Source organism: Ziziphus jujuba, chromosome 6, assembly GCF_031755915.1.
Source record: "Ziziphus jujuba cultivar Dongzao chromosome 6, ASM3175591v1".
NCBI classification, from domain to species: Eukaryota; Viridiplantae; Streptophyta; class Magnoliopsida; order Rosales; family Rhamnaceae; genus Ziziphus; species Ziziphus jujuba.
The window spans coordinates 31434356-31449689 of NC_083384.1; the positions used below are offsets into that span (position 1 = coordinate 31434356).

Here is a 15334-nt window from a genome sequence, read left to right on the forward strand (position 1 = left end):
AAAAAAGCCAAAAAAAAAAAAAATTAAAAACAACTCATCAAACCCACCACACAAATGACACATAAACTCAGATCTTTCCAGGAATCAAATTAGGATTCCAAGTTGGGATACCATTTTTTTTTTTTTTTTTTTTTTGAGTTGCCCACTTAGCAGCTAGCTAGCTTGCTATAGCTCACTCCCTATATATCAAATTTTAAACAAAAACCCAAATCTCATTATTATAATTGATCAATTCACTACAAAAAATTTGGACAATCGCTGCACAACTAATTTGTCACGTAAGGGTCATTTTTTGTCGCATTATAGCGTTTAGGTGACAGGATTGGATTGTCTTATGTTTAGCATGATAGATTCATCATAAAGCATTTTCATGATGAACATTTTACTTTGTCAATGAAAGAGCATGTAACTGCAACAAAAAAAAATTTCATCATAGATTGGAACTTTACCGTGACATCAGTTTTTGTTATGTAAAGCATATTTTTTGTCATTATTCATACAAATTTTGTCACCAATACATATGTAAAATCTGATCAAACTTATTCATTAGTGACAATGCATACAGTTAAGTGATAAAATATTATTTGTAACTTAAACTATCAGTGGCATATCCAATTTGTCACTTAAAACATCAATGACAAAACTGATTTGTCATTGAACCCTTCCAGTGACAAGTAAACAATTTTTTGTCATTGACTTGTTACTGTATAACATAAACCATGGTTAAGTTATTCAATTTGTCATCCAAACTACTTTTTTATTATTTGGTGACAGCAGTTTTACAACTAAAAATAATATATCAATTACCAATATTAATTGATAAAAATTGTTTTTTTATTAGATATTACTAATTGATTATAATATCATTAATTATCATTTACAAATATAACATGCCACTTTTGAAATGCAATTAACATAAAAGAATAATATTTTATTAAATGGTTATCTTCTATTACAAAATTCATTAGACACCAATTAATACTATATAATGTGTATCAAATACAATAAGATTACATTAAAAGAAAAATATAAACAAAAACAGTTTGTAATTCTAGGAAAAAAATAAATATATATACAAGATGGTTGCCTATACCTCTTAAATCTTTATAATCTCCATTGTCCAATGCAGTTTATTAATATATTCTCCAAGGATCCTATATAATAAAAAATAAAAATGAATCATTTAGTAGAAATCTAATTTGATTAGCAACTAAAAAAGAACCAGCTCAAGTCTTCCTAAGTTCCTATAAGTTGGCAATCCTTTACCTGTCAAGCATTCCCATCTCGTCTTCAATTCCCCCAACTTCCCAACCACTAATTCCAAATCTATCAATCGTAGTTACATGAGAATCAGTAATAATCATATTATAAGAGTATAAAATGCCATCAATATTGAGAACAATCTGTCAAAAGCAATAAGAACAATTCTTAGATGAAAAATCTCCAATTAAAATCTAGGGCAGGAAAAGAAAACTTTTTACTTCTTTTCTGCAACAACTTGCATAACAAAGGAGGACAAATGTTTCACTGAACTTAACTCTTTTCAAGGCATTTGGGAAAAAACTGAAGTTAGCTTAGGCATTTTACCTTGTCTTTTATGTTGAAATAAGATCTTTGCAAAATTTTAAATGAATAGGAATAACTTGCTTTCAACAACCTGAAAAAAATTTAGTCTCCCGACAGCCTCTAATCTTCGGGAGCGAAATTTTGAAATTGAAAATAGTTGTTGTATTCATGGATGCAGATGCGTGGAGACGGATAACCACCTCTTTTTCACTTGCAAACTGTAAGGGCCATTTGGTTTGCCTCAACTTGGAGCATCAAATGGGACACCCTCGAAGAAAGACCTTTAGAGGAGAAGCTGGTTTTGCTTACAGACCCCAAGGGAGCGCTTCCAGTTCATAGCAATGACAGGGAAGAATTCTTGATGTATGCAACTCTTGTGCTGGATCAAATATGGAAAATCAGGAACAAGGCAATCTTTGAGAATGCCACCTTTTCCTTGGAAGCCACAATGGAGAGGCTGAAAACCAGGTTTGAAGAGACAAGGAACTTGGCGAACAAGAAATCTGTGGAAGTCTCTGCCTTCAGTCCCAGCAGGTCCGAATGGAGGAACCCTCCCTCACAATGCATCAGGATAAACACAGACGCAGCAGTCAAGGGAGGTGCAAGTATGATTGGCACTATAGCAAGAGATCAGTAGAAGGAAATACATAAAACTAAAGCAGTCAAATGCTGCTCAGACATCCAGGAAGTAGCTGAAGCGTTTGGAGTTTTTTAGGGTTTGAAGTTAGCAAAAGAAGAAGGATGGAACAAAATATGGTGTGAATCTGATGCCAGAAACATTGTCAAGATTATCAATAACCCGGATGCTCATAAAAGTCACTGGGCAGCAGATGGATTTATTTCTGAAATTGTTCAGCTCAAGAGTGAGTTTCAGGAGGCTCACGTAGTCTGGATCCCAGGAGAAAAGAATTTTCTTGCTCATTTTGTCAGTAACTGGGCTGTTAAAAATGACTTGTATGGTGTTTTATCTTTAAACTCTCTTCCCAGTTCCTTTTCCTTTTTTTTTAATCAGGAGCGTGGCACGTAGCCAACTCCTTTGCAGATTGTTGTCTTTTAAGCCAAAAAAAAAAAAAAAAAAAAAAAATTACGAGTAATGCCTTTTTCTTTGTTGTAGGAATACACAAAGTGATCATTCAGGATGCTCAGGCCTGCACTCGTACTATAAATCGATATTATGAGATGTGGAATAAACCAAGGCCTGAATCTTCAACCACTGTGAGTCCTCTGCATCTCACTTAGCATAGGCTCTCCTATTGTATGCAAAAATGGTGCAATGAATTAGTATTAATATTTCTAATTTATTCTGTCTCTTAGGACAAGGAATTTGCTTTCAAGATCCCAAATGATGAAAAGCAACGTTTTTCCGTGAAGTGGCTTCCGCTGCTGAATCTGGATGGGATTTCAGTACAAGATGGATGAGGTACTTTTTTGTTCAGAAGAACCCTTCCTACGAAAGAAGCTGTTTGGCTTAACTTACTTATTTTTGTCAATTAATGACTCAAGTCCATTCAAGAAACTATTTGACAAACTAAGTCGCATACCAAAACTTTGCCATCTGAGTATTGACAAGCAATAACATCCTAAATGTCAAATTCGTCCACTGCCAACTTTAGACCTTGGATAACTTTTACTACTATAAGTGAGCAATTCAGGACTTCTAAAATCATATTAGAAGTGAAAAAGATTTCTCCAACTTCTTGTTATGTGGCAGGAACCGGGCACGTTTTACAACAATGGCCACAACATCAATCTTACCTGTTGATTTAAATGCATTCATCCTGGGGGTATGGCTCAGGGCTCTCTAAATGGAAGAAATCAAAAAAATTCCCATCCATTTTTTTATTTGGTGACAATGTCTGTTGTACACTTGATTCAGATGGAACTTGATATAGCATCCTTGGCAGAAGCAGTAGCAGATTACAACACCTCTACGAAATACTTTGAAGCTTCAAGAGTGAGAGAAGAAGCAATGAGATCTGTTTTCTGGAATGCAGAAATGGGACAATGGCTTCATTACTGGCTCATGAATAGCGCGTGCAAGGTGTTGTCTACTTGTTTAACATTTTCGTTACAAGTATTTATTCGAGTAATCTTCAGCTGTTCTAATTTTCTCCATTTGCTGCCTAGGAAGTGGAAAAATGGCAAGCTCAGAACCAGAATCAGGAAGCATTTGCTTCGAACTTCGTTCCTTTGTGGATTAAATCATTTTATTCAGGTTTCTAATTACAGATTTTCATCTTTTGAACCAAAAAACTTCATTCCTTTGTTATGTGGCTTGAATCTCTAGATTAATAGATTTTACATTTAATTTGTTAACATACTCCTATTCGCCAGTGAAACTTAGGGATGATTTATTTATGGTTGGGGTAGGAAAAATCAGGTTAGTGCAATCAAGAATTGGAGACTTGGACTGTTGAGATACGTTGTGACACAGTTTAGAAATATCTTTTGTTTTTTTTTTTTTTCCTTACTATTATCTTAATGTATTGGTGTTTACTGTGAATAATTTAAGTTCTGTTTGATATGAAGATTCTTTTCTGGTGGACAAGGTCATGAAAAGTCTTAAAAATTCAGGCTTGCTTTGCGCTGCTGGTGTTGCGACATCTCTGACAAATTCAGGGGAACAATGGTAATTAATGACCAGTTTAAATTTCAAATCTGAATATATATTTTAGAAAAGCTAAAGACAATTCAAGATTTAGTATATAGTAAAAAATGTGAATGGCCTAAAAAGGTTCTTTTTAATAACAGGGATTTTCCAAATGGCTGGGCTCCACTCCAACACATGCTAGTTGAAGGTTTGGCAAGAACTGGATCAACAGAAGCAAAGTTATTAGCAAAGGATATTGCGATAAGATGGATCAGAACCAATTATGTTGCTTACAAGAAAACCAGAACCATGCATGAAAAATATAATGTGGAAAAGATTGGAGACTTTGGAGGTGGTGGTGAATATGAACCACAGGTATGCCTGGATCACAAACATTTTTTGGTTTGGATTATCACACTTTTCAGTTCCCAAAAAGCAGCCTGAAAGTATACAGAAGAACCAACATGAAATTTTATGGAACTATTAAAAAATTTTGGTGCCGAGAGTTTTTTATGTTAATATATCTGTCAATTTGTTCATTACTGATTGGAAATTTGTTGCAATGCAGACTGGTTTTGGATGGTCAAATGGAGTTGTACTGACATTCTTGGAGGATTTCGGTTGGCCCAAAGACCTAACGATAGACTGCTGCGATGCTTAGCAACCAAACATGTGCATTTTAAACACTATCATATCACTTAATTTACCTAGCAGTTTCAAAATCATATGGCCTTCTGATTTGATTCCTTGTAAAAAAAAATAGCTTAAAATTCTCTCTTTCTCTTGAGGGGTTCTAGGTCCACGTGCCACTAATCCGCTTGTACCAAATGAGTGATCTTCTTTAGTCACCATGTTAAGTGATAGAGCGTCACCTAGCATAAACCATGGCAATGGTTGAAAAGAAAGCAATCTGCTATATGTTCTGCTTGACCCATTTTTAAGTGTACTTTTCTTTCCGTAACAAGATCTATATATCTGTCAATCAATCTATCTATCTATATGTATGTATACAACGTGTATGTAATCAAATTACATGTAAATCATGGGATATATTACCTGAACTACATGTAATCAGATATTAGCTGATTTACAATGTCCATCGTAGCAAAATTGTAAACATACATATGCACACATTCTTATTGCATGTCTTTTCTTTTTACAGTACGAAAGAAATTTGATTATGTGTTGCGTTATCATCAATAGTAAACATTTTCCAATACGGACAAACTTATTTTGATTTGTTCGAGGTTTGAACCACTCTTCAAGCAATACCATTGTTTATTTATTTATTTTTTTCCTGTATACAAAACAGTTATATATAAATGCACGAGTATTATAATAGTAAAGCATAAATGTACAGTAAAAGTCCTTTTTCATATAGATAACGACATAATTATGCATTATGCATTCTTGAAGGGGAAAAAAACGAAAAAAGAAAAAAAAAAGGATAAAAAGAAACGAAAACAGACAAAAATAGAAAGCCAAAGGTAACGTTTATTTTATTCATGTACTTTTATTTATGCTATGACTTTTTTTTGGCCATCATATACGTTCATTTATAGTTTCCATGGGGTAGAATACTATATCTTCTCTTCCCTTGCTATATTCAGCTTACAATTCCAAATATCATGGACTTCAATCTCTCCAAAAGGCCTATCCAATGCTTTTCTCTGCTACTTTTCTTGTTGTTGCTTCTGATAGCCACGGATAGCACAGAAGCTTCATCTCCAAGCAATTCTGATCCTGGTCCTGTGAAACCAACAACCCCTTTAGTCACTTTCCTAGAACGTGTCCAACAACTGGCATTTTACACCTTTGGAGAATCCAACTTCGACCCAAAACTCTACGTTGACTTGTCGTTGAAGTTCAATTTGGAAGACGCAGAGAAGGCTTTTGATAAGCTTCCAAGGTCTGGAAATGGGAAAGTGTCTGTTAAAGATTTGAGAGGGTATATTGGGAAATATTTTGAGGCTGCTGGGGATGACGTGGTGTATGCAGAGCCAGAGGATTTTGTCCCTGAGCCAGAGGGGTTTTTGCCTAAGGTGAAGAACCAAGAAGTGAGGGCTTGGGCTTTGGAGGTTCATTCTCTTTGGAAGAATTTGAGCCGCAGAGTCTCCAGTGAGACACACAAACATCCTGAGTTGCATACTCTTCTTCCTTTGCCTAAGCAGGTCATAATTCCTGGTTCAAGATTTAGAGAGGTCTACTATTGGGATTCTTATTGGATAATAAGGTCGATTATTTTCACATTTGCTGTGTTATTTTTTTTCTTTTTGAGGTTTCTGAAAGTTTTATGGTAGAGTGGTCCACTATGTTTTCTACTGCATTTCTTTGACAATGGTTTTATCATATAATTTGTTGTTTCAGGGGATTGCTAGCAAGTAAAATGCATGATACAGCTAAAGCAATTGTGACTAATCTAATTTCCCTTATAGAAGAATATGGTTTCGTTCTTAATGGTGCAAGGGCTTATTACAGTAACAGGAGGTAATAATCTTGTTAGCTTCCATGGCCTTATTATTAGTACTATTCCTGTTTGCCTATCCCTTTTCTTTATCAATTAATGATATTTCTAAGAAATACTAAAATTTGATCTTAGTTTTCCAATATAGTTTCACTTTATAGATTGAAATCTAATAGTATTTCTCACTAAATGCTTCCTTTGAATTCATGTTATACGTCTAACAAATTTCCTAGTTTTCTTTGCATTTATTGAAGTTTCTCTTGCATGACTACCTTACTGTAGTTCAATTGAAAACATAATCTTGGGCCAATTTTTGCAGCGAGCCACCACTCCTAAGTGCAATGGTTTATGAAATATACAAGAGGACTGGAGATTTGGAATTTGCTAAAAAGTGTCTTCCTGCACTGATCAAGGAACACCAATTTTGGAATTCAGGTATATGACTTAGGTCATACTTATTTCTAGTTTGATGTTTCACTGTATAAAACTCTTCATTGTCTCAAGTATTGTTTTCAGAATAAACCCTTTTTTTTTGTTGTTGTAGAAATACACAAGGTGACCATTCAGGATGCTCAGGCTTGCACTCATACTTTAAGTCGATACTATGCAATGTGGAATGAACCGAGGCCTGAATCTTCGACGCTTGTGTGTCCTCTGCATCTTACTTGGTGTATAATTTGTGTTGTATGAACAAACAGTGGAATCAATTAGAACTGATATCTCTGATTCATTCTGTCTCTTAGGATGAGAAATTTGCTTCGAAGATCCCAGATGTGGAAAAGAAACATTTTTTTCGTGAAGTGGCTTCAACTGCGGAGTCTGGTTGGGATTTTAGTACAAGATGGATGAGGTACTTTAAGTAACTGATTTATCTTTCCTACAAAAACCTTTGTATAGGATGGTCGATAAGGTTTTGTTGCTATGTGGCAGAAACACCACAGATTTTACAACACTGGCCACTACATCAATCTTACCAGCTGATTTAAATGCTTTCATTCTCGGGGTATGTGCCAGAGCTGTAAGCTCTAAATTGAATATGTTCTAAAAACTTTGGATCCACTTTCATGTGACAAGTTCTGTTGCGTACTTGATTCAGATGGAACTCAATATTGCATCATTGGCGAAAGCAATAGGAGACTATAACATCTCTAAGCACTTTCTCAAAGCTTCTCAGGCTAGAGAAAAAGCAATAAGATCTGTTTTCTGGAATGCAGATAAGGGACAGTGGCTTGACTACTGGCTTGCCAATGGCACATGGAAGGTATTATCTACTTGTTAAACGTTTTTAAATTTTTAATTACTAACATTTCTAAGAGTAACCTGCAGCTGTTTAAATTTTGCATCATTTTGATGTTTAGGAAGCTGAAAAATGGGAAGCTCGGAACCAGAATCCGAAAGTATTTGCTTCAAATTTCATTCCTTTGTGGATTAAATCGTTTTATTCAGGTTAGAGATCATGAATGTTCATCTTGTGTCAATGACAGCCTGTTCATGAATGCCTTGATTGAATAATGTCAGTGAAACTTGAGCTCTAACAGTGCTCATCCATCTTGGTCACAGCTAGGCTGCTGATTAAGTCCTGAACTTTGAAGTTATATTAGCTTCCTTTGCAGCCTAGATGAGGGCAAATGAGTGCTTTGATAAGCATCATTGGCATGGTTCTGTTTTTAATTTTATCCAAGTCAGGCCCTGTTTTTGTTCATCCCTGTTGAAGTTCAGTTTCTTGTCAGGTTATTGTAGTTGATTTCAAAGTAGTGGGACATCTTTAATTAATAGATTATACAGTTGTTCAAAATATCATGTGGCTTTTAGCCTAAAGATTATTTGATTTCACAACTTGTTGGCATACTCCAAATCACCGTCGAAACCTAGGTAGTTACCATAATGTTAACAAGGTTGGAGCTATTGGTTGTTGACTCATAAACAGAAAATTTTAGTGTTTGTTCCTTTCAATTTTTCCATTATATTGAGTATAATCTAGTTCTGTTTGATATGAAGATACTATTCTGGTGGACAAAGTCAGAAGGAGTCTCCAAAGTTCTGGTTTGCTACGTTCTGTTGGTATTGCAACATCTCTGACAAAGTCAGGACAACAATGGTCGGTAACTTGTTTATAGAGCTCAACTCTATATCAATGTTTTGGAAAAAGCCAGAAACGATTGAAGATTAGAACATGGTTGAATGCCTATGGCCTAATAAAGTTGTAAAAACAGGGACTTCCCGAATGGTTGGGCTCCACTACAACACATGATAGTTGAAGGTTTGGCAAGATCAGGATCAAAACAAGCAAGGTCATTAGCAATGGACATTGCTGTGGGATGGATCAGAACCAATCATGTTGCATATAAGAAAACCAGCGCCATGCACGAAAAATACAATGTCGAAAAGTGTGGAGATTTTGGAGGTGGTGGTGAATACATACCCCAGGTATGATTTTTTATCACACTAGTTTTGTTGGATTATCACCCTTTTCAGTTCCCAAAAATCAGCCTGCAAATATATAGAAGAATCAACATCAACTTTAAAGTAGCTACAATTTCTTTAAATTGAATGTAGATTTGTCAATGCTGTGAATTTCTGTCAATTTATTTTCTACTTCAATTGAAATTTGTCGCAATGCAGACTGGTTTTGGGTGGTCAAATGGAGTAGTATTGACATTCTTGGAGGAGTTTGGATGGCCTGAAGACCTAAACATAGACTGTTGACAGGCTTTCCAACCAAAGCAGATGATTTCTTTTTCTCAAACTGCAAACAATCGGTTAGTTTACCTAGCAATTTCAAAACTACATGGCCTAAATGTGATTTGATTTTTGCACTAATGTTTAAAACTTCTTTTTTTTATTTCTCTTCTAGTGAGATTTTCCACCACTAATTAATCCACTTGTTCCAAAAGTGTGAAAAGTAATCTTGGTCCTCATGCTAAAGTGAGAGATCAGTTAGGAATACTTTAGATTATCTCACTTTTTTTTTTTTTTCTTTAAAGATTTTTCTAAATTTGGCAATTAAATACACCAAGGAAATCATTCCAAGTTCAAATCAATTTCATCATCTTGAAATTGGGCTATTTGTACTTTCTGTGTCCAAAACTCTCATACGCTATTATTCACCAATCATCATCGTCATCATGATGACTATAATTTTTAATAATTACAATTTTTATGGCTGATAATGTTCCACGAGTAGTTAACAAAAAGATATAGTGATTCTTGATCAATTTGTTAATAAGTAATTGGTGGGATTTCAACTTCCATTAAAGTTTTTCTAAAGACTAATTCTCTTGTTGTGATTAGGACAGAAAGAGGTTTTTGATATGTTATCTCTAGAAGCAGTTTTTGATTGTTCAATAATGTTCCAAAGCTGGTGGAGTTAGTTGCCTCAACATATACTTAGTGCAATGACATGAACAGATTTACTAATGGATTTAACAAAAGGTTAACCATAATTAATTAATTTTTCATAACCAAATTTGATAAAAAAATCCTCCAACTCATGCCTCGTATGTGGCATTCAACTTTTTGTAGAAGCAAATATTTGCATTACAAATTTAAAAGGCTTACAAAGCGAGTAGTGGATCAAGATTTAAAAGGCTTGCAAAGTGGGTGGTGGATCAGCATGATATAGATAGATATGGAAATTCTATGGTGAGGATGGTCCATATGAAAACTACAGTATTGGTGACGGTTTTTCATAGTATTAACGACGATTTTTTAAAAAATCGTCACCAATACTATAAAAAACTGTCATCAATACTATGGTCAGTATGAGGACTGTCCGCACCATAAACGGACTGTAGATAGATAATCTTCCTTTTTTTCTTTAGCCATTGAAAGATCTCTAATCATAAGAAAATTAGCAGTGAGATTGGCATAGTTGCTGATTTGGGTTCAATTTTTCTTCTTTTTCGTGATAAAATCAGAAGAGAAAAAAGCCAAAAAAAAAAAAAAAACAACTCATCTAACCCACCACACAAGTGACACATAAACTCAGTTCTTTCCAGGAATCAAATTAGGATTCCAAGTTGGGATACCATTTTTTATTTATTTATTTATTTTTTTTTTTTTTGAGTTGCCCACTTAGCAGCTATCTAGCTTGCTATAGCTCACTCCTTATCTATCAAATTTTAAACAAAAACCCAAATCTCATTATTATAATTGATCAATTTGGGTTTGTCATTCTTTGCTATAGTACATATCTTTTTTCAGGTCATCTTTTTTTCACTTTACTGATTATAATAAGAGTATTGTTCTGTGGTTTCCTGTTGTTGTTTTATTAAATTGCAAGCTAGCTAGACTCAATTAACCCAGTTGACAGATTCTCTCTCTCTCTCTCTCTCTCTCTCTCTCTCTCTCTAGATATACATATATATATATATATATATTGATTATATTCAACAATTTTTTTTAATCTTTTTGGAAGTGAGGGGTGATTAGACTAATGAAACCAGAATTAATTAGAGTAACAGATTGGAACACTAAGAGCTAAATCTAAGGAAAGGGGACCCTGAAAGATTCGGAGCTCCACTGCAAAGAGTGGCAATCATTGAACAATGCTAGTATATATTCAAATGGCAATATTAAAAAATTTATGCTTTTTTGATGATCATCTATTTTTATTTTTTTATATTTTTTTTAAATTGATTGGCAAATGAGTGAGTGGAAAAAGCAATCACTTGACGCTCCAATTTTTTTCTTGCATATTATTTAATCTTATGTGATTTGGTCCTCTTTCTATGCGCATCTTTTATTAGTCAAATAGAGTTGGCGAACTAATTAACTAATTTAAACACCCAAAATTTTAAGGGCAAAAAAAGGGTTACAAAGCTATGATTAAGATAATGAACCTCCCACAAAATCCAATGTTTGATCTGAAATGGGTTGTATCCAAATATAGGAGACAAATCAGCATCAAACCCACCTTTGGGTACAAATACTAGAATGTGTTTCCAGGGAAGCCTATTAAAACTTTCACATTTCTATACGTTACTATATATATATATATATATATATATTTATATAGGATTAACATGTTACACGCCTAAGTTTAACCTATCAAAGCTTGAAAACCAGGAACCCAAATAGGTCCTTTGCTTTATATAATCTTCTATATATTATTTTTCTATATTATATTTTATTAATAATTTTTAAGTTTAAGTGCTTTAGAAAGTTGAATTAATCAAACTTAGAGGTGAAGTCACTAAGAGAGAGTTTGAACTTTTTATAGCCTCGATGTTTGGAAAGAAAGAAAATGAAGTCTTGTGCTCCAAGCTCCATTGGGTTTGCCACTCTTGTGACAAATCAAGGTATGTTTGGATATCATTCATTATGAATATAATAAGCTAATGGATGGAAAACATTCGGAGAATCTATTTGCTTAATTAACTTTTACCCAAATAATAGTCTAATGAGTGGGTATTGAAACCCCGTAAATATCTTCTTGAATTGAAGTTAAAAAATTTATATATATGTATACCCTGTAAAATTTTTCTGATTCCTCTTATGGGGGTTGGGGAACAATGAAGATGATTGAGGTGAGTAAAGGTTTACACCTTTAGAGATAGTGATATATATTTATATATTGGGAAAAAAAAAAAATTATGAAAAGCAAAATAGATGGTAGACAAGCTGTCAGCATGAGAAGGATAAGAACACTTTTTTCATGCACAGCTTTCAGCAAAAGGGTAAACAACAATATAGAAGATTAGGGAGGGACAGATAAATTTTGGAGAGGAAAAGGGACGCTTTGCAATTTTACTAAATAAATTAGGGAATTTTAATATTTTTTGTTTTTTTTTTTTTTTAAATTGTGGGGACTTAATGTACTGGAATTTGCAGGTTTAGGAGTTGAAGTCCATGTATTGCCACGAGTTTTTGCCTGGCGGAATCTATAGTTAGGTCAATATCTTTCCCCATGTGCTTCTTAAAAAGAAAACTGTTGTCCTTCATTTCTATTTTGGATTTTATACACACAAGTTCAAGTGTTAAATTTAGTGTTAAAATAAAAAAAGCTTTTTTTTTCTTTTTATCCAGTTTTTGAATCTTTCATGAATTGGTTTTTCCTTTTTTATTAAGTTACTTTGAGCCTCTTAAATTCAATGACATTGAAATGTTAGAGATTCCAACTCCATATCATTGTCTTTGAAAAACAATACAATTGAACTGTCTTTTTTGTTATATATATATATATATAAAAAATGATAATTAAACAGAAGATAAAAAACAAAAAAAGCTATAATATATAAAGGAAAAGAATAAAAGGCTGGGATGAGATAAAAGGCTAATAAAAAATTGGAGCTTGTGGCTAAAGAAAGGGAAAGAATTTCTTATAATGCAATATAGGGACCCAGCATTGAGGCACGGGGGGGGCTGTACGAGTGCCCCAAAAAGCTGAAATTTCGTGACTTTCTTTTCCTTTAGTATCTACCTTTTGGCTAATAATATCCAACACTATTACATACACTATTCTCACTCACTATACAACAAACAAACGTGCCCTTAGAAAGCATATTCTCTCTTCCTCAATTATATCCTTCCCCTTCATTATTATTGTTTCATCTTTTTTTAATTTTAATTATCATCATAGATATAAAAAATATATATTATTTATTCGGATTTTCTAAGGATGCGTTTTATGTACTTGCTAGAATACACCTCCCTCATGTCTTGTTCAATGATGATCAATTTAAGAGATTTTATATCCAAATGATATCATAAAATAATTGTTTATATACAAGAACTCATTTGTGAGAAAGTGTTAAAAGAGTTCATTTTACTTTGTATTTTTGTTTATATGCAAAAACCTTTCTTTGTCTTAATTAATGATTATTAAGGTTATAAAATATGGATGTTCCAAATAAACTCGAGACCTTCAATATTAAATTGGCAACCATTATTGCTATAGTTCTTTATGGTAGCTATATGTAACAAATATTAGTTCAAATTAATAGCTTTATTATTGGTATTTGTAAATATTCCACTTAGAATCTACTTTAAAAATTTGGCATTAGTTTCGAATTGTGAACATTATATATGTTTTCCTTGAACAATATTAGCCCATATATATTGTTTTGTACATTATTAGTACTATGATATGATTCAATAGGAGCATATGTTTAAGTTAATAAAAATATTATTAATCTTACTTTCCATCTTATGTAGCCAAAACAACACAAAAATTGTTTCAATTGTCCAATATCTAGCTTTTAAAAAAATATAGCTTAAGATTATATATGATATGGACTATTAAAATGAAATATGCAATGATTAAAAATGTAAAAGATAAAACTATATAAAAATGAACTTCTCTGTTATATTATAAACTTAGCTGTATACTTAGAACAATATCAAGAAAATAAGCGGTAAGAGTTCTCAAATAGAATCCAATAGTAGGGTTGGGGATGATAATAAAAATCATAATAGAGGGCCTAGCATGAGAAAAAAACGAGAAGAAAAAAGAAAAAGAAAATTGATTTAATAAAAAAAAAAAAAAAGTTTGGGACATGGGGAGGTGGAAGTTTGAACAGAATGATTGACCGGAGGAAGGCTTTCATATCCCGAGGAAATGCCAGATTCGAGGCCGTAGAATTGACCGATCTGCAAACTTTGGGAACCCTCACGTGCGATTCTCTCTCCTTTGACGAGAGCTTCGAACTCCTCTTTCCCTCTCTCTCATCCCTATCTACACCTCGACCCTCGTGCCTCTTCCATGTTAATTAGTCGCCGACTCGTTCCCAACCAACCAACCGCCGACACTTGGCTTTCTTAACCAGCATTTTCCCTATGGTATACCAACCAACCATCAAATATGCCTCTTGGCCATTAGGATGTAACTAAGCTATTAATCTTGTATTTATTTATTTTCCATTTAATTAATTAACCATTACTAAATTTAACTTAAAAAAAAAGGTTTTATATGGAAAATTAATTTAAATGAAATTTTCAAAGAATGAAAAACCATTCAAATTTGGACATTGATTAATCTCTTGATAATATACTATATTTAGAAAGAATAAAAAAAATAACTTCTTTATGGTTGAAAATATAATAAACTGTGTGATCGATATATATATATATATATATATCAATTTTCTTTTCTTTTTTTTCTTTTTTCCTTTTTTTCTTACTTAATTTACAAAATTAGAGGGAAAAAAATAAATGTAGTAGTTGAATATATAACCAAATCAAGCCAAAAATATCCACATCAAAGAGGAATCGTTTTGACTGTAAATTGTGATGGCATTGCCATATATATATATATATATATATATATATTTATTTATATATATAATTTTCCTAAAGATTAAATTCCATAAAAATTCAAAGCACCGACTTTTAAGGATCCTCTGTCCCAGTTCATTACAACTAAACAAATAATCGTCATCAGATATTTTTAAAGGAAAAGCATTATTGTAAAGAGCCTTTTGGATTAGACCAGGCTACAATAATTAAACAGATAAAAACATATTAACATATATATATATATATATATTAAAAAAAAAAAAACTAATAATGCAAAGTTTAATCTTCTCTCTATCAATCACTGACAAATATGTAATCCGGTCTTTTAACTCTCTCTAAAATTGATTCTCCACTTAGAAAGAACTAGACCATTATAAATTTATGATTAATTAATTTAATTATAATCTAATCCAATATCCCATTGATAATTTGACAATTTTTGTGGCTTTAATTAGTTATACAAACATGCACACACAAAA

General features: G+C 32.9%; 2 protein-coding genes across 4 annotated transcripts; both read left to right on the forward strand.

The window, feature by feature from the left end:
* The first annotated feature begins 1927 nt into the window (after nucleotides 1-1927).
* Nucleotides 1928-4956, forward strand: LOC107429774 (trehalase-like). Its single transcript, XM_060817991.1, has 8 exons — nucleotides 1928-2171; nucleotides 2920-2986; nucleotides 3278-3350; nucleotides 3443-3607; nucleotides 3694-3781; nucleotides 4096-4195; nucleotides 4318-4531; nucleotides 4725-4956. The coding sequence occupies exons 1-8, from the start codon at nucleotides 1928-1930 to the stop codon at nucleotides 4815-4817; spliced, it is 1044 nt and encodes a 347-aa protein (XP_060673974.1). The 3' UTR covers nucleotides 4818-4956.
* Nucleotides 4957-5696: 740 nt separating this feature from the next.
* LOC107429789 (probable trehalase) lies at nucleotides 5697-12589 on the forward strand. 3 transcript variants are annotated; one of them, XR_007237890.2, is made up of 12 exons: nucleotides 5698-6389; nucleotides 6524-6643; nucleotides 6940-7055; nucleotides 7165-7265; nucleotides 7364-7470; nucleotides 7551-7623; nucleotides 7717-7881; nucleotides 7979-8066; nucleotides 8619-8718; nucleotides 8834-9047; nucleotides 9243-9379; nucleotides 12453-12589. XR_007237890.2 is itself a non-coding variant. In XM_048463697.2 (11 exons), the coding sequence occupies exons 1-11, from the start codon at nucleotides 5785-5787 to the stop codon at nucleotides 9324-9326; spliced, it is 1773 nt and encodes a 590-aa protein (XP_048319654.2). In that variant the 5' UTR covers nucleotides 5698-5784; the 3' UTR covers nucleotides 9327-9462. The 3 variants fall into 3 exon arrangements, 2 of the variants coding, with proteins under 2 accessions (XP_060674554.1, XP_048319654.2); XM_048463697.2 differs by lacking the exon at nucleotides 12453-12589 and having other exon boundaries at nucleotides 9243-9462; XM_060818571.1 differs by lacking the exons at nucleotides 6524-6643; nucleotides 12453-12589 and having other exon boundaries at nucleotides 5697-6389; nucleotides 9243-9462.
* The last annotated feature ends 2745 nt before the right edge of the window (nucleotides 12590-15334 follow it).

Coding starts and splice junctions, on each gene's coding strand:
- LOC107429774 (XM_060817991.1), top strand. CDS start 1,928: ATGTATGCAACTCTTGTGCTGGATCAAATATGGAAAATCAGGAACAAG. Junction 3,782..4,095: donor GATTAAATCATTTTATTCAG/GTTTCTAATTAC, acceptor TTTGATATGAAG/ATTCTTTTCTGGTGGACAAG. Junction 4,532..4,724: donor GTGGTGAATATGAACCACAG/GTATGCCTGGAT, acceptor GTTGCAATGCAG/ACTGGTTTTGGATGGTCAAA.
- LOC107429789 (XM_048463697.2), top strand. CDS start 5,785: ATGGACTTCAATCTCTCCAAAAGGCCTATCCAATGCTTTTCTCTGCTA. Junction 6,390..6,523: donor GATTCTTATTGGATAATAAG/GTCGATTATTTT, acceptor TTGTTGTTTCAG/GGGATTGCTAGCAAGTAAAA. Junction 8,719..8,833: donor ACAAAGTCAGGACAACAATG/GTCGGTAACTTG, acceptor TTGTAAAAACAG/GGACTTCCCGAATGGTTGGG.